Source organism: Ostrea edulis, chromosome 2 (genome assembly GCF_947568905.1).
Source record: "Ostrea edulis chromosome 2, xbOstEdul1.1, whole genome shotgun sequence".
NCBI classification, from domain to species: Eukaryota; Metazoa; Mollusca; class Bivalvia; order Ostreida; family Ostreidae; genus Ostrea; species Ostrea edulis.
Genome location: NC_079165.1, coordinates 43,394,215 through 43,414,126, shown reverse-complemented (window position 1 = coordinate 43,414,126; position 19,912 = coordinate 43,394,215). Strand labels below are relative to the sequence as shown.

The following is a 19,912-nucleotide window of genomic DNA, read 5'->3' as shown; positions in this document are numbered from 1 at the left end:
ATGATGATGGTGTAGATTTATAGTGCAGACTGCCCAGTAGGGGCCCTGCTACACTGGGTTTGTTGCGGCGAGGCGACGATGATAGTCGACCCTCGGATCCCCTGGAAACGGGAACGGGTCTTCTTGAAGATCCGGGGATGGTTAGGTAGCTGCAGACCTAGGTCTCTGTAGATGTCAATGCCCCTGAGATCTATTGTTAAAAGTTTGATTGACAGGTGGCTTACCATTCATCACAATACAGGTGAACTTTGGAGACGTAACTTAAAATTGGGTCTTTAAATGATTTGGATGCTGCATATGACCGCCATTTTAAGGATGAATGAAAAGTAAAAGCGGGGTCTTTTCCTAGTACGTGCAGTCTACTTTTATATGATTTAAACTTGTATAAATGATGGCATGTTGGAATCCGTACTGCCATTCATGATTTGGATTATACATCTAACTTAAATTTTCTTCATGAGTGATCAGGTTAAAGGTTTTTGGAAAAGGCCTTGTAATTATCAACAGTAACTATTGTACGACTGGTTCATCTAAAGATTGAAACGTTAGCTAATGAAGATTCCTAAATATATGTAAGGAGTTTATTATCACATGATTTAGCTAGAAGCACTAGCAATATAAAGTTTGTCATTATATTATTTCTTTATTGTTGAAATATGTGTAAAAACTGTTGATCAACAGTCCACTGACGTTAATGCACGTTCTTGTGATTTGACAGAGTCTCGTGAAAAATAAGGAAGCTACAGTTTTCTTGATATCATACTGTATATACTCTCTTTATTGCATAAGACATATGTCTTATCACATCAGTTACAATATATATACATAAATACATAAAAATGGCATTGTATGTTGGTGTACAAATTCAAAAATATAATCTAACTTATATTCTCTGGATGAATGATCATTGTAAAAATTGTTCTAGGAAGCTTATCAAAAATAAAGTGTAGCTATTTTTTGTTGGAACCTACATGTCTCATTATCATGCTCTGGGTTCTTAATTAACCAGTTTTAGAGACTGTAGTCCTGAAAGTTGGGAAAAGTATGTGATTCTTTGTGAAAATTAAGTTTTACAGCCATGAATTAAATTTTAAAAGAGAATTGTACATGAAATGGTGGTTGAAAAAAGAATTGGAGAAAGCACACCTCCTTGTACATTAATTTCTCATTTGGAATGGAGCCTGCAATTAACAGCCTAAAATTTAGAGAATTTGAAAACCAGACATGTACTTATCATGCTGTCCATCATATTGTTACACTCACTTCTGACAATATATGTTTACCTTAATTTATGACTTTTTAGGTCACCTGAATTCATTCAGGTGACCTATTGCTATCTGTTTTTGTCCGTCGTCGTGCGTCGTGTGTTAACATTTGAACATTTTCAGCTTCTTCTCTGAAACCCCTGAACCAATTTCAACCAATTTTGGCATATAGCATCTGTGGGTGAAGGGGAACAAAAATTGTGAAATTCGTGGTCCCTGCCCCCCTGGGGCCTGAGGGGTGGGGCAAAAACCATCAAAATGAGTGTAATTTTAAAAAATCTTCTTCTTTACTCCTGGACATCAAGAAGCGAAACTGTGGGCATAATTATAATGAGCAATGAGCCCTCTACCAAAATTGTGAAATTCATGGCCCCTGGGGCAGGGGTTCTTGTGTTAGGGTGGGGCTCTATTGGACATATAGTGAAAATGTAGAAATTTTTTGAAAATCTTCTCTGTCTCTGGGTATTAAGTAGACAAACTAATAGCATGGTAATGATGAGCAAGGATGCCTCTTTATACCCCCCGCAACAAGTTGTGGGGGAGGTATACTGGAATCGAGTTGTCCGTCTGTCCGTCCGTCCGTCCGTCTGTAGACGCAATGGTTTCCGGGCTCTAAAGCATTATCCTTTCCACCTACCGTCACCATATCATATATATGGACTACCCATGGGATGAAGATGTTCCCTATCGATTTTGGGGTCAAAAGGTCAAAGGTCAAGCACACTGGACATTGAAGTAGCAATATGGTTTCCGGGCTCTAAAGCGTTATCCTTTCCACCTACAGTCACCATATCATATATATGGACTACTAATGGGATGAAGATGATCCCTATCGATTTTGGGGTCAAAAGGTCAAAGGTCATGCGCACTGGACATCAAAGTAGCAACACTCAGAAAAGAGGTAGTTTATACCTATTACCAACACCCTTTGGGAGATTGGGGTAAGCGGGGGGTATTCTTAGTGAGCATAGCTCACAGTACCTCTTGTTAAAATTTGTGAAATTCATGGCCCCTGGATCAGGGGTTCTGGTGCTAGGGTGGGGCTCTATAAGTCATATAGTGAAAATGCATTATTTCTTTGAAAATCTTCTTCTCTGTCCTTGGGTATTAAGTAGACAAACCAATAGCATGGTTATGATGAGCAAGGATGCCTCTTTCAAAATTGTGAAATTCATGGCCCCTGGGTCAGGGGTTCTGGTATTAGGGTGGGGCCCTATTGATCATATAGTGAAAATGCATTTTATTTCTTTGAAAATCTTCTCCTCTGCTGCTGGGTATTAAGTAGACAAACTAATAGTATGATAATGATGATCAAGGATGCTTCTTTCAAAACTGAAATTTATGGCCCCTGGGTCAGGGGTTCTGGTGCAAAGGCGGGGCTGACCACATAGCTATTCAATGTTTCTTCCATCCAAAAGTAAAATTCTTATATTTAAACACAAACCTAATTCAAACATTGGAAGGTTGTTACATGATACTCAGGTGACCTATAAGGCCCCTGGGCCTCTTGTCTATTCAGGGATCAATAGGCATTTTTTTTTTAATTGCTGACTTTGTAGCAGGTATGAAAGAAGAACTGGAATGGATTTTCTTTATGGTATCTACAACATTGTCACAGCCTGGCTGTGGCTTTGGACTTATGACCTTTGACCTAGAAATCATAAGCATCTTCCTCTCCCTGTCAACTATAGCATCTTGGTAGCAAGTATGAGACTGATACCATAAAAGTAATCCTAATGTGGTATCCTTGTGATTAGTTCCGATAACCTTGACCTATGACCATTTGGCATAGAAGTCAGTAAGCATTTCTTCACCTGTCATCAATGTAGCAAGTATTAGACCGACAGGGGATGCTTACTCCTCCTAGGCACCTGATCCCACCTCTGGTGTGTCCAGGAGTCCGTGATTGCCCAACTATCTATTTTGTATTGCTTGTAGGAGTTATGAGATTGATCACTGTTCGTTATCTTCACCTTTCACTGATATCTTGAAATGCATTTTTAGCTCACCTGAGCTGAAAGCTCATGTGAGCTTTTCTCATTAGAATTTATTGATCTGTGAAATATTGACCTTCATTTTGATATTTCAACGTCTCAAAAACCACTACACCAATTTCAACTAAACTTTGCACAAAGCAGCCTTGAATTAAGTGGATTCAAGTTTATCAACATGACAGATCACACCCCCATCTGAAGGAATTAGTAAATAATTAGAGGAATGTTTGAAAGATCTTAACAAGAATTGCTGGTCCAGAAAAGCCACAACCTCTCCATGGAAATTTCAATGTTCAGTTTATGATCCTTAAATTCAAGGTAGGGTCACATTAGGGTTTTATGATTTTACATAAGAATATTAATAGGAAAATTTTTAAAAACCTTTTCTCAAGAACTACATTGAAGGATATAATATGTGTAATTGATATGCTAGAATCCTGATGTTTGTTAGTGTGTTGTTTTAGTCCCATTGGAGAATTTTTCACACATGTCAAAAGCTTTAGGTTAAATGCCACACATTCTAACCTATGCATGGTGCTTATGGCTGTGGCAGTGAAGGTTCTTTATCCTTCCAATTCCCACTGTGACATGGATCGAACCTCCATTTGATTTTAAAATCTGAAAGATATTGGCTTCTACTTCGTTCTAATACTGGCCACTTGGCGAAGGAACAGGCTATGTTAAACACCTTGGGTTTGACGTGGTGCTAAAATTGAGAATTGGATACAGACCTCCCAGTTGTGATGCAAGTGCCCTAACCACTATCAGTACTGTATTAAGTGGTAAAATCTTGATTAAGTGTATGTAGGTTTATATTTGTTCACATCATGACCCATGTGTTCACAGGTGAGTGATGTGGCCTCTGGGTCTCTGCTTTATATGGTGTCCATAACATTTCTTTGGATGTGCTAAATACACATAATCACATATTTGTATGTTTCTATATTATATAAGCTAGTATAACCCTTGCAATGGGTTGGACAATAAAGCAAAAGTTGCGCTTAATAAATGTGACTTTGATATGAAATGTCTTGATGGTGTGAACCTGCATTTTGAATTAAATGTATAGACCTAATCTCTCTCGTAGTAGCTCTATCTCATGTAATGCTATTGAGAGAGAATTCTCTATCTATGTAAAGACAACTCCTACTGTAAATACAAGAGAAGTGTTAAAGAGAGATAACTCATTCTCTACAGATGTGCACACTTTGCAAATGACATATGTTCTTTGATACATATATATCGTGTAAAGTACTAAAAAGGCTATTTGTAGATGAACAAAACAAATAAGTGCATATACATGTAAAATAAAATCTATACAGGAATATGCAATTTCAACTTGTGCATAGTATGATTTAAAACAACATATTAGATAAGATAACATTGATTAAAAATCCCTCCCTAGACAATGCAATTTTCTGATACAAAAAATATAATGTAATTAAATGAATTAAAAAAAAAAAAAAGAATGAACAGATTAATAATGAATAAAAAAGTAGATAAAGCAAGATTCAAATAAAAAGGGTTTGTACTCATTTTAAAATATTGCAAAGCTGTCAAGATTTACATTCCTGTCTGATCTTATTAGTAATCTCAGGTGTTGTTGTTAGATATAATTTTATAGTTTTACATAATCACAGCAAATCTACACCACCCTACAGTCATTTTCTTTGGTATTCAATTTGTATTGGCCATAGGAGTGTGTAAAATACCTGTGACCTTTAACCCCCATGTGATGTCATCCAGGTAAATCTGCTGCCATTGAATCATGACTAGAGAGATATTAATATAACTAGTAGTGTAAAGATAACATAGGTGAATACAACTGAAACAAAAGCGTGGAGGAGAGATTACGTGGAGGATAATTAGTTGAACGGAAAGTTTACACTTTGTCATTGCTAGACAGTGGTTGAATAATGTCAGAAGAATGAAGAATTTGTGGGATATGGAGAAAGTTATGCACATCTGTCACTCGCTGTCTACTTAGGATGCTAAGCATTTTCATTCCACCTGTGTGAAAATTTCAGAACATTTTTTCCTCTCTTTTTGAATGGATTTATTGGATTTTTGAACTTTGGGAATCTAAACCTTTTTTCTAAAGGAAGAAATAACGAATACAATTTTTTTTATTTATTTGGAAATTATTTTCTTTATATGAGACTTAGTGTGAAGTGATCAGTGGTGTATGTTCTGTGTTATCCCAGTACAAATCAATGTTTTCATATAAATTAATCCTAACAGAATGGGATAATATTTTAAATTCATGTTGAATTGAGCTTAATATCGGAGGACTACCTGTGATTTTGTCATGATTCGAGGGAAGCGGGAGGGCCAGGGATATGCCTCCTGGTTCATTGGACTGGACAATGGTAAGATCAAATTTCATTTCAGAAAATTTACATTACTAGGATTCAGGCATGACAGAAGTGTGAAATCCATGAGTGGAATCATTAATTGACTGTAGTACAGGTTCATGTATGTTAGAAAAGGAAACTCATTTGTGGGAAATTTCAAGATTTCAGTCATTACTCTAAAATCCAAATCTGAAGATTCGAAACAGCAGTACTTTCTTTTACTGTGATTCAAGCTAATTTCAATCTCCTTGCTTGGTTAAATGCTAAGATTTCCATTAAGAAATTGTCACATCATCTGTATTAATTCTTGGAGAAATTTCATTCATGGTTGAAGGGGTTCTGAGAAGATAAATCTGCATTGTAAGGGGGAGAATGTCATTGAATTTCCACAATTGTAAATCTGTTCCAATTGCTTTTCAGATGTGAAACTGTCATTGTGTATGATTATAATAGAGGGGACAAGTATACTGAATGGATTGAGCAATAAACTGACAAGAGAGAGAAAAAAATCTATTATGATTCCAACTTGAAGAAAATTGAGATATTCTTTTGGGAGTATTTTCTGCATGATATCACCTTCACAATTGTCAGAGAGAGTTGATACCTGCTATTTTTTTTTAAAAAATGACTAGCCATTATAATTTGCATTTAGCATTATATTTATGTTTTCAATTACAAATTGACATTCATGAAAAGTTCATTTAAGTCAGGTTTTGATACAAATTTCCTCTGAGTGGTTATATTCAGTCATTGAAATTCATATCAACACAATGCAATATTGATTTAGGTCAATTTTTTTCAATAACACACCTTTTATGGTTTAATAATTTCCAATACTAGGGTCTCAGTTAAGTTTTTCTCCAAATAGAATTTTTGCTATATAATTGTGAAGCCTGGATACAATTTGTAGGGCCAGTTTGCTTACAAATTGACTCTGTACTGGATTTGATTTTCCTCTGTTATTGTTCCCCATTTCTAGTGTGAGTCAGGTATTGATTTTTGATATGACAAACAATGCAATATTGAAACAGATGGCTACGCCAGTTCTCAGGAGTAGCTCATTTCATAGTCCATCTTTATCTTCATATTTCAGTTTACATCGAATGTACATGTGACAATATCAAACTGATTTTTGCAAAGTCTCAGACTAGAGTTACCCCAAGACGAATTGATAGTAGTTGACTGGTGATACGGAGTACAAAAACTGCACCTCCACCAGGGTTTTATGGACCAGTTTTTGCCTTCAATGTGTTGTTCCTTAGATATAAGTATTATGTAATCGTGTATAAATCTTTATGGTCTTCATGGACCTATCATAAATTATAGACAACCAGGAGTATCCAATATCTGTCTTGATCATTTTCAAAATCATTCCAATCCTACATTTACATGAAGACTGAAAACCAGCTGGTATAGACAGTGCACATTTTTAAAGATTGATTGATTATATATTGTTTAACATTCCTCTCAAGAATTTTCACTCATGTGGAGATGTTACTCTTTAAAAGAAAAAGAAACTCCAAAAGGAATGTGCTTTTGCCTTCAACCAATGATAAATGAATAAAGGGATGTGGTATAATGTCTATAATGACTGTCACATGATGATTGTCAACTCGAGACATGAAATGGTTAGTTTTAGGAAATGGTTGTTATAATACCCTAGGAGCAGCCATTGTTCGGCTCACCTTGAAGGTCTCCCCTGGTGATCAGAGGACAGATTTTTTTTCGTAGTCCATAATTTAGGGAAACTCTCTTGTGCAGTTGGGTCGATATGGCAATGGCCTAAAGGTCTAGCTTGCATAAGTTGATGGTTACTCGCTGAATTCTTTCTTACCAAAGTAGTATAAATGAGTAATTAAGTGTACAGTCCATGTGAAAATAAAAAGACACAGAATATGTTGATGCATGATGATGCTCAAAGGATTAATTCAATGGTACAGATCGAGAGTTGACCATATACAGTAATCAATCACTCTTTTTAATCAAAGGTGCAAATAAATCAATGCATATTTTCTGGAAGATGAATGGTTTAGACCGTGGTACCAAAATAGGCTGTAAAGTAGCATTAATTATTCACCTCGTGACTAACAATGAGGAAACTTATTCAATAAGGTCTGCAAAAGCTATTTAATTGAGACACATCAAAGACAACTTAACCACCTGTTCTAGTCTTCTTTCTTAAAAGTGTTTCATTGCAAGGTAATTGTCATCTTCATCTGTTAGTTATATATTGCTTTGCATACAGATGTTTTCCTTAAAAAAAAAAAATAAATTGGCAGGTGGCTTTAAGTATTTTGATTCAGATAGGTTAGCTATGTGTAAAATACAATAACATAAACAAAATTCCATTTGCCTTTAAATCTGTTTTAATTTGACATCTCTTCAATCTTAATAAAATACATGGATCATTAAATTGACCTTGTTTTATATCAGATTGTTTTGAACTTTGACAGGCAGTAATTTTCTTCTTGAAAGATTGAAATTGTAGTAATTTACGTCACTGGTAGGGCATTACACTCTGATTACGAATTTTCTTCATGAAAAATTTTAATTGTGTAATGTCAATTGGTAGAACATATTGCACCAACTATGAAAGAGAATTATATTGACATATAGACATGATAATTGCAAGTTTTTTGTCATAGAATGTTAGAAAAAACAAGATTTGTTTCATAAATGGTTATACATTTTCTTCAGGACAACGTAGAGTTTAGCTGATACTTGTTGATCCAGGCACAGTTGTATTTAATTTTCTACACTACCATGAACAAGTTTCATGATGTGTGTTTTCATATGACAGAAGTGACAAATTTACAGATTTTTCAGTGGGCAAGTCATGATCAGATTTATATCAAGATGGTGCAGTGACATGATCAAGTTCGCACAGGATTTGTTAAAGTGAATTCTGGTACAATGTAGTTAATAAAGTTCAGGCCTGGTCAGAGCAGTAGGACAAGCGGGGCAGAAGCCAGCAATAAACGCTGTAAACAAATCACACTTCTCATAAACAGAAGACAGTAATATTTATAATAATTATTTTTTCTCTGTTAAATATTCCACTAAAAACAAAGTATCAAATTCTCCACAGTACATAGATGGAAATTCTCTTCATCAAAGAAATTATCATTATCAAAGGCACTCCTGTACAAAAATGTAAATCAGTGAAAGGTTTTATTCCTCATTAAAGGTAAGGTTCACATCAAAACACCATAAAAATGTAGTATCTTTGTGTAGAAAAAATTCAAGGTGTTTGCAGCTACCAAAAACTTGATATAATAATCATATGAAATGAGGTCATTAAGGTATGGATCACTTTGTTCTGTGGTGTTTGGAAGGAAAGATATATTCAAATTTCTTTCACCTGTTTACATAAAAATAAAATTTAAAAACACCACTGTAGCCTAAATATCATCGTTAACAATTCTATTCTTGGTTCTTTCTGTGCATGAATTCCATGAATTCTGGTTTCAACTATTGTAAAGTATAATGTATTTACTTAAAATCACGTATTTGTTGACCTATAGTTTCAAAGAATAACATTTTCTTATTAAAATTTCATGATCCCTATTTGTGGATTTTTTGAATAGGAAATAAATTGGGTTCTTGAAATTTTTTGGATGCATCCCAATGGATAGATTTTGATCGTATTAGACAAGCGCTGATTGTTAACTCTACCTAGATAACATAACTTCATTAGACGGTGGTGATAGTTTTGAACGTTGAGGTGTTTTGGTTCCGTACTCTTTATTCTGATTCAAATCTCTCAAATGTTTGGAATCTTTGAGACTAACTGAAGTGTAATGACTCTGTTCCTTGTGTCTTTTATATGACAGTTCAAGAGTTCATCTTGGGTTTATCATCCAAAGACAGCAAATTTCAATAGCCATAAACCTTTGGCTCTCTTGAAAAATGTATGCTTCTGAATACTACAACATATTGAGTTTCCTTTTAAACTGCAAAAGGCAAAGACATTGCGTACATTCCTTAACATGGTGTAGAGTAAATAGGTACACTCACAGAATAAAGCGTCAAGGATGTTCCAAGTTTGATAGAAGTGAATTATTGGATTTGAATAAACTTTGGTCTTCATTGCTCTTAAGCTGTTCGCCTACAGTAGGTTACTGAATTGAGTTTTTTGTAGGTCAAAATCTTTGGGTACTTCATGATATGCTTGACAACTGCTTAATTTGTTCGATTTATTTTGGTAAACAAGGGTTGAGTGACACATTTTTTGAAATAAGGGTTTTAAATAGGTCAATCATATGAAGTTGCAGATTTTGGCAAATTTAAGATGCAGAAACTTGCAAAATGGACTCCTTTGTAATCACGCTAATTGTTCAGCATATAATATTTCTGCACACTCATAAAACTGTATCAAGTGGCAGATAACATCATTCTTACCAACTGAAAAGCTTTGTTATTTGAAATAGCTCATGAATGTTCATCGTCATGTTGAGGGGTAAAATGAACAAGTTTGTGCCTGATTGTGACCCCTCCTCTTTTAAATCCAATTACGATATCAGTTGTCACACCGTTTTGTATTTCTCAAACATTGTATTATAACAGCTAGAAATAGTGAGAATTGAGACTTCATTTAATCTTCATGTGACATATGTTTGATTTTTTTCTTGGTCATTTTCAAAAATGGGTCCAAACAGAACAGGTCTTATAAAAAGCTATAAGTTGCTGGAGGTTGGGATATTGATTGCAGAGTTATTGATAGAAAGACTGTTCTCTGCGTTCACTTTTGTAATTACACATAGGATTACTTTTGATAATTTTTTACCTAGTGAGAAAGGGCATTACTTTTCTACTCTGAGGAACTAATATAATAAGCAAACCAGATTCATCTAATTATTAAGGAGAAAATGTCTGAGTTAAGAGTTAAAAGTTGTCAATTATACTTTTAACCTTCAGACATAAACTATACTTCTTTCATAAATAGTTTTGCAAGTGTATCTCAAAAAGTAATGTTTTTATTGTCCATATATAGACATTCTTTGCCAATTGAACCTGCAAATACTGTTACTGCAAAAAATTAATTTACAACAGATGCAGAAAAAAATCCACTGATATGATACTAGACATCTTTTCCTCTGTCTGAACATATATGGATGTATGCATCGTGTGCGATGAGATTTAATCAATTAGCAGCTGGTAGTCAGTGAGCAATCTTACGTTGAACTTCTGGGAAGGATTTTAACCCTTGGTACACTGTTGGTTTAATTATTTGTGATCTATATAATGACACAAAGAGGTTTTGGATGCTTAAGGTCATTGACAAGTTTTGTATATCCAGAGAAAGATAGATGTAAAACTGTATCATATAGAGTTACCTCCCATATAAGATTATTTTAGTCTAGAGTGATCTCCCCTGTAAAACATTTCTTGAACACATTCAAACTGTTTGTCCAATATGCATTTTTACAATAAAATATGTTCAAATCAATCACTTTTAAGTAATTTTGTGTTTTGCCAGATCATGTGTTAAAGTAAAAGGTTACTCATTTTAATACTTTTCCCATCGTCAGAACCCACGGGTTTTCTCTTTGCTAAATTGTTGGATGCAGTTTAACGGAGAGAAAACCCGTGGGCTCCGATGATGTACTTTTCCCAACCAAGAATTGTTTTGCAGGAACAGTTTTTAAAACCATGTAGACTTGCAATTATGTTAAATGAGCAATGAATATTGAATTTTTGAACATGAGAATATAAATCATTTCATTTGTGGAAGAACTGATATATCAAGTGTGTAAAAAATCACTCATTTTATAAAGATTCAATAAAGGTGAATTTATTTGTTTCTGTGAACTTGTAATTAGAAACTTTGCAGGGGAGTTATAGCTTAGACAAGCTCAATTTAGGAACATACAGGGGAAAGTGAGACTATGATTAAAAAGTCGACTCATCTAAGTTTTATGGTCCGGGATCTCAGGTGTGATCAACCGATACCAATAGTGCTATGATTGTATGGTAACAAAATCGATTTTTCCATATCTTTATATTTTTATTGATTTTCAGAAATGTTTGAAGATAATAACTGCAATAGAGGGGAATATATGTATGTGCATTTATAATTAGATCTCTTACCTTATGAGCCAAGAAGTATTGCAAGTGTGACATGATTTTCAGCTCATGTGTGACATCACCAGCTAAACACTAAATCTGTAAACTTCAGAATTTTTGAGATATTTTCACGAGTACATTTTACAGTTAATATAGTTTTTATACAAGGACAAAAGAAGAGGTTGAATTTTAATTTTCCCTATTGAAATATTTTTCGTCTGAGTAGTGTATTTAATATTTACTTTTTTAATCAAGCACTCGTTGAACACACAAAGGAATCATTTTTGCCTGTGCCAGAAAGAATCTTCAGTCATGAACAAAAGTAGTATTGAAGAATTTACCTCTGATATTTTTTCATTTTTCCTCTCCAAAATTTATTTAAGAGATGAGAAATATATTTGACTAGAGACTTTCTCCACCCATCCAAAATGTAAAAGTCTTAATTGTCTATACAAAAGAAATAACGACATGGAATAGTGTGGTGTTTATTGCTCATGGCTATGTAGACTGACATGCAGGTAATGATTTTATTATCTTAATTAATGATGTTAATTACTCATCTCATTACCTGTTGGCTGGGGGTCATAATTCACCCAGAAAATGGACTAAATTCATATCAAGGAAGGGAAGAGTTCTGACAAGCATCATGCATTGATAGGCCATTCAAATCATAAGTTGTGTTCCACATAGAATCATGGACATCTCTTGAATGCATAGTTGGATTTAAAAGACTGCACTAAGATGGTTTTCAAGATGCAGTTGTAGTTCAAGTCTCAATGCATTCAAATACATTGTACCTGAACGTACCTTTAATTATTTATAGATTGTGCCGATTTATTGGTTTTGGAGTCTGTGAATTAATCACGTTAGAGAAGTCCTAGAGCATTTTTTCAGGGTAGAGGAAAACCATTGAATGACCTTGTCCCTAGTTAATTTCATCTGTCATTATTACAAAAAAAAGAAATTTATATGAGAGACATTTACGCTGTGTGGCCTGTCACAAGACGGGGCCTAACCTAATTCACCTGGCTAAGATTTCACTACTTATACACCTGATGAGGGAATGTATCTTTAAATCTTCTTGTCTTGTTGTTTTGGGGTGTTATTTGTATTTCTCAGCTGTCAGACAATGACATCTGTATTCGCTGTGGGACCACTCCCACTTCAATGTTTCACTGTTGGGTGGTGTTGTGTAGGGTTACTCATTAAAGCTACGTAATGAATTAAGGAATGGCTGATTGTTTCAGTTATGTTGTATAATCTTTATGAAGACAATTTAATTGCACAGCATGATGTAAATTATTTTCATTTATTACTAGTAAATGAAATGAATGTTTTGAGGGGGGGGGGGGGGTATTATGATAATGGTGAGTCTGTTCATAGCTTATTATCATTAGCTCTATACACAAAAAGAAAAACTTATCAATATTAGAAATCTAATTTCAATTTAGTGACAGAATGAATATTAGGTACCCAGAGATACCAAACTTTCTGGATATAGATCAAATGTTCCAATTTATCAGAGAAGCATTAAAAAGTTGTCAGATATGTGGTAATCAGTAAATCTACGATAAAAACTAAATACTTTTTGACATAACAGGGCTCTAAATTGACACACATAGGTACAGAAATCAGTGTTCTAAACACCTAGCTCCTCCAGATAAGGAACTTCAAAGAGCCTGGATTAATTCGAAAGCTACCAGCCCATTAATGCTTACTTTGAAAAGGAATGCTTTTAAGAATAATGATATTTTGGTGTGAAGGAATGGAAAATGTTTATTTTGAAGTTCTTCCATTCATCAATTTTAAACTATTTGCACCAGTATAAAGGAAATGACACTATTGGGGTGAGTGCAGCTACAAATGCATGCACATCCTTGAAACAACCACTAGTAGACTTGAAACCCTTGATGTTGTGAGAATGATCCATGCACAGATCCAGAAATTTTTCTCAGGGGAGTGAGTTTCACCCATGAAATTCTTTTTCATGGATCCAATGGACATGTTAGACCCCTCCCCCTCTTTTTTACCGTTTTTATATGCGCGTCATCAGACAGAACAAATTATGTTATGGTGCTGTCTGTGCATCCATCTGTCTGTCCCAGGTCATGTTTCCAGACTTTTTCTCTAATAGATGTATGTATAGCATTGAAGTTTGGTCACAATTTCTCCCTCAAGAAGCGTAAGAGTGCATTTCCATTTCAGATGGATTGGTGCACCATGACTAGCTGCAATAATGTAGCCCTCTCCGATTTTTTTATTCTGACGTCTCTCCCCCCCCCCCCCCCCCCCCCCCCCCCCCCCCCCCCCCAAAAATAAGAGAGAGAAAAAATTGGAGAGGGACACATTATTGCAGGACTAAATGTGTCAAACAGTTTTCGGACTTCTTTTCATTACGAATACAGATATTGCCATGAAATTTAGTCCCTAGTTTCCTCTCGGAGGAATACAACTTCAGTTTCCATTTCAGCTGGATTGGTGAACCATGACCTACTTTAGGGCTAAAAGTATGTCAAACAGTTTTCCAGAGATTTTTCGTTATGGATACAGGCATTTGCTTGAAATGTCACAATCTTCCTCTTGGAGAAACATAGTTTTAGTTTGCATTTCAACTTAATTGGTGCACCATGACTTTAGGGCTAAAAGGAGGTGAAATAGTTTCCTGGACTTTTCTTGTAATGGATACAGATATTGCACTGAAATTTTGTCACCAATGTATGATGGATACCGTTTGCGGTACTCCTGTTTTTGTTTGATAAAGATACATTAAGATCTATTCAAAAGCCTAGAATTGATCAAGCTGTTCATGATCACTTGATGTCAAGTTTACGGTTCCTTAGTAGGGAGTTTTATTTTCGATGTCAAAAATTCTTTTGATATCTATTTGTAGCTTGAATTTTCTCAATCTAAATATTGGAGCTTGCCGCATTTGCTGTTAAAATGAAATATTGAAAGAAACTTCAGCAGTGTCTGCAAAGGTTACAAGTTAATATGGAGAGAGAGGGGGGGGGTGGGGGGGGGGTGGGGGAGAGTCTATCAATGTCTGTTGAAAGAGAGAGAGGATGGACAAATATTTCAACTTTATATAAGTGATAAGTTAATAGAAAGGAGGGATGTTCTTCATTTAGATATCCCATACAGACCCTAACACAACTCAGAATGAATTGGGATAATCTTAAATTACTGAGAAACACTCAATGACATAATTGATGTACAATACTGAATGGTATTTAGGAATTTGACCAACCTGTTGCATAAGAAAAAGTGATCAGGTAAAGGACTTTAATTGTGTCTAAGAGAATTTCCCCTATTTGTGAAATTTTACTGTTCTGACTTTTTCTCCAAATGTGAAGAATTTGCAAGATGACATGCCCTGGATTTTTATTTGGTTGGATTGAGGTGTTTTTTTCCAAATGGCTAATTTTCTCTGACTAAATTGGCAAGACAGATGAAAAGAACAGTAAGGGAAGGGCTCATAAAACATTTTACTTTAGTGCTGATGTGTCGCAAAACAGCAGATCTAAAGTATACAGGAAAAAGAACACTAGGGGAAGGTTCAGTGGCAAACGTAGCCCAAATCATTACAGAGGACATAGGTACTGCCGTGTGCATATCAATAAGAACAAAAAGGTCAAAATATCAGGTTTGTCAATTTCTTGGAAATTGTGATTAGTTACAGTAAAAATGTTGTTACAGTTATTGTATCCAAGACAGATGTATGGTAGTGTTAGAGACATGGCCTTCCTACTAGCCCAGTCTAGTGGGGATGTGTGGTAGTGTTAGAGACATGGCCTTCCTACTAGCCCAGTCTAGTGGGGATGTGTGGTAGTGTTAGAGACATGGCCGTCCTATTAGCCCAGTCTAGTGGGGATGTGTGGTAGTGTTAGAGACATAGCCTTCTTACTAGCCCAGTCTGGTGGGGATGTGTGGTAGTGTTAGAGACATGGCCTTCCTACTAGCCCAGTCTAGTGGGGATGTGTGGTAGTGTTAGAGACATGGACTTCCTACTAGCCCAGTCTAGTGGGGATGTGTGGTAGTGTTAGAGACATGGACTTCCTACTAGTCCAGTCTAGTGGGGATGTGTGGTAGTGTTAGAGACATGACCTTCCTACTAGTCCAGTCTAGTGGGGATGTGTGGTAGTGTTAGAGACATGGCCTTCCTACTAGCCCAGTCTAGTGGGGATGTGTGGTAGTGTTAGAGACATGGCCTTCCTACTAGTCCAGTCTAGTGGGGATGTATGGTAGTGTTAGAGATATGGCCTTCCTACTAGTCCAGTCTAGTGGGGATGTGTGGTAGTATTAGAGACATGGCCTTCCTACTAGTGGGGATGTGTGGTAGTGTTAGAGACATGACCTTCCTACTAGTCCAGTCTAGTGGGGATGTGTGGTAATGTTAGAGACATGGCCTTCCTACTAGCCCAGTCTAGTGGGAATGTGTGGTAGTGTTAGAGACATGACCTTCCTACTAGTCCAGTCTAGTGGGGATGTGTGGTAGTGTTAGAGACATGGCCTTCCTACTAGTGGGGATGTGTGGTAGTGTTAGAGACATGGCCTTCCTACTAGTGGGGATGTGTGGTAGTGTTAGAGACATGGCCTTCCTACTAGTCCAGTCTAGTGGGAATGTGTGGTAGTGTTAGAGAAATGGCCTTCCTACTAGTCCAGTCTAGTGGGAATGTGTGGTAGTGTTAGAGACATGGCCTTCTTACTAGCCCAGTCTAGTGGGGATGTGTGGTAGTGTTAGAGACATGGCCTTCCTACTAGTGGGGATGTGTGGTAGTGTTAGAGACATGGCCTTCCTACTAGTGGGGATGTGTGGTAGTGTTAGAGACATGGCCTTCCTACTAGCCCAGTCTAGTGGGAATGTGTGGTAGTGTTAGAGACATGGCCTTCCTACTAGCCCAGTCTAGTGGGGATGTGTGGTAGTGTTAGAGACATGGCCTTCCTACTAGCCCAGTCTAGTGGGGATGTGTGGTAGTGTTAGAGACATGGCCTTCCTACTAGTCCAGTCTAGTGGGGATGTATGGTAGTGTTAGAGACATGGCCTTCCTACTAGTCCAGTCTAGTGGGGATGTGTGGTAGTGTTAGAGACATGGCCTTCCTATATACTAGTCCAGTCTAGTGGGGATGTGTGGTAGTGTTAGAGACATGACCTTCCTACTAGCCCAGTCTAGTGGGGATGTGTGGTAGTGTTAGAGACATGACCTTCCTACTAGTGGGGATGTGTGGTAGTGTTAGAGACATGGCCTTCCTACTAGTGGGGATGTGTGGTAGTGTTAGAGACATGGCCTTCCTACTAGCCCAGTCTAGTGGGGGATGAACCTTTAGCTTGACCGGTAGGACGTGCTAAATGTCCCGAGTTCAGTCTTTAGCAGAGACAGATATTGCCTGTTAATTCTTTGTTAAATAGAAAGTATATTATGTACAAGATTGGTGTATAAGGATAGCTGAGTTAATTTGCAATCAACAAATATGGGAATTAAAGTAGAAGGTTCTATGTGTCACATTCACAGGGTCAGCATGTGTGCAAAATGACAAGTAAGGGCAATCGAGTCTACAAACATATTACTTCCTATGTCTTTGTGCTTCATTGATGGAAGTGTGTAATGACAGAAACATTGGAGGTCACTCTGACAGGACTGATAGTAATTTATTGTGTTAACACTGTACTATATTTGAGCTTGATATGATTTTTTTATGTATGCTGTGGTTGATATATTATGAATGGGAAACCACAGGTCATTGACTATGGCAAAGTTTTATTTGGTTAGAATGTAACCAAATGGACGCATTACTTAGCAACTCCCTATAATGTTCCCTGTACATGTATTCATGGCACCATGACAACCTTTCCCTAAAATAAAGAATATTTCCTTACCTATACCAATTCTTATGATTATCCTTTCCCCTCAGAAGGTCAATTAATATATTCAAATGGTCGGATTTTAAAAATATGTTATTCCTGAAAAATAGACATTCTCTACGTGAATTAAGCATACTTGTATTTCTATTTCATTGTGCTCTTTGGCAAACTGACAATGCAACATATGTCTTTGTATTTGTGGCTTTAAAAAATATTAATTTTAGTAGAAATATGCATAGTGCATATATATAACGATATAACATTTTCTGTATTTCTCAGAATCTACAGAGCACATGTCTGTTCCGTTTACTCTGTGTAGAATGAATTAACTGACAATAAATTGGTTCTGTGAACTTCTTTCTGCTTAATTGAAAACTTTTAGGGGGGGGGGGGCAAAATTATTTTATCATCCAAAAGGTGTGTGCAGAACCCATATCATGTCATGCAGGAATGCACTGTTGAAAAGACGAATTTCAACACCCAATACTTTCTAAACACTAAAAAAGGTTACATGAGAGGACTTGTCCAAATTGCATAAAGGGCACTTTTAACTTATTAAGCAAGTTCTTTTGTTTTATTATTTCATAAATCCTGAATTTCATTTTTCAGAAATTGAGTCTATAGGACCAGCTCCCATTTCAACGACGACACTATCTCGTGCATCCTCTGTGGAGACGCTGAACCATAGCAACCGAAAAAACTACTACAACAACAGCACTGCAGAAGTGCAAGTGGACAATATTCCCAAAGAGAAAAGCAAAGAAGGTATGCTGCGGTTTCATCATTTTTTTTGTGAGAATCAAAGTTTGGGATTTGTATTTATGAAAATTTATTGGAAAAAAAACATTGTTTTATTGTTACATAATTTCATGGAAAATTGCTCTACCTTTATGAGCAAGCATTGTATATAGCTAAAGGAAATAGATGTTTATTTGGTATATAAACACATACAAATATTATACATACATAAATACCAAGGTTAACCCATGAAAGCTTATTGCCAATGGGGTCCTTTGATGCTCAGGTGTTGGTTCTATAGGGGGTCATTATGTGGGAGGAAACTGTAGTACCCGGAGGAAACCCACATGTCCAACCTCCATACCCTCTCACATACAACCACTGCCGATCTCGGGGATTAAACTCGAGTTGTAGCGGTGAGATTAGCAAGAGATTGTTGTGGTTTGGCACAACCATGAGAACAATGGAAGTTGAAATTCCATGAAAAATAATGGAACCACAGTACCAGAATTAAGAGACTCATTGTTTACAGTGCCAGTAGGATATTTTTGTTGAGGAAGGTGGGGGTGGGGGTGGGGAGGGGGGTGCATGTTATGATAACCTGACTGTCAAATTAGATTAGGTCCTGTATGTAAGACACACTATGCCCCTTAACTAGATTGCTCAATTAATGAAACAGATCAAGTCAATGTGCTTTCTGCTTTATGAGGGAATAATTTATATCCTAAAGTTTATGAAAATGACTTAAATTCTAAATCGATTATAAAAGAGATTTATAATACATTTATTATGAATAGTTTGAGGAGAATAGTATCTTTAGATTGTCTATAATGATATGTTTTCAGACATCTACAAAGAAGCTTTTGAACACTACAAAGAAACAGAGGAAAAGAAATTTAACTCCAAGTTTAGCTCTTTTCTTCATGACTTACATCAGTCTCTAGAACAACCTGTTCTCAATGGAGGGTCTAGTTATGGAAGTACCTCCTGTAAGTATTAAGTATAAGTGGAAATATTTTTTTAAATATCTCTTGAACTATTTAAGCTTGGGTTTTCATACTTTGTACATACATTCCTTATGACAAGACCTTTCATTTGATGTAATGGTGTGTGATATTGTGATCTTGAACTGGACGTTTTACCTACTTTTAATTAAAAAAAATTACCTATACAATATTTCCTGAACTATCTAAGGTAGATCTTTTATATCTTGTATATGAATTTCTTATGGCAAGAACTGTCATTTGATATTATGTCCTTTGACCTTGTGACCTTGAATTTTGAGTTTTACCTTCTTTTAAGAAAACATAACCTAGTAAGTATATCAGGATCTATTTTAGGTAGGGCTTTTATAATTTTTATAGAGATTTTTTTATGGTAAGACATTGTGACACAATGGTGTTTGATCTTTTGACCTTGGAGTTTCACCTCCGTTAAGAAAAACCTGACCTATTTGATATCTCCTGAACAATGTAAGGTAGGGCTTTCATGTTCTGTATATTGATTCTTTAATATGGCAAGACCTTGTTATACTTTGGTATTGACCTTTTACAATTACTTTGGTGTTGACCTTTTACAATGACAGAGCCAAGGTGGCTAAGGTGAGCGATGTGGCCCATCGGCCTCTTGTTTTAA

General features: G+C 36.0%; 1 protein-coding gene across 20 annotated transcripts in view; it reads left to right on the top strand.

The window, feature by feature from the left end:
• LOC125667072 (titin homolog) overlaps window positions 1–19,912 on the top strand; it is a 79,515-nt gene that overhangs the window by 41,539 nt on the left and 18,064 nt on the right. For 15 of the 20 annotated variants that reach the window (XM_048900391.2, XM_048900396.2, XM_048900392.2 and 12 more), the window contains 2 exons: window positions 18,149–18,304; window positions 19,123–19,266. In XM_048900391.2, the coding sequence (XP_048756348.2) occupies window positions 18,149–18,304; window positions 19,123–19,266 (300 nt within the window). Of the gene's footprint in view, window positions 1–1,870; window positions 5,629–18,148; window positions 18,305–19,122; window positions 19,267–19,912 lie in introns of those variants that run through there. The other 5 variants (XM_056154118.1, XM_056154117.1, XM_048900401.2 and 2 more) reach the window with 4 other exon arrangements.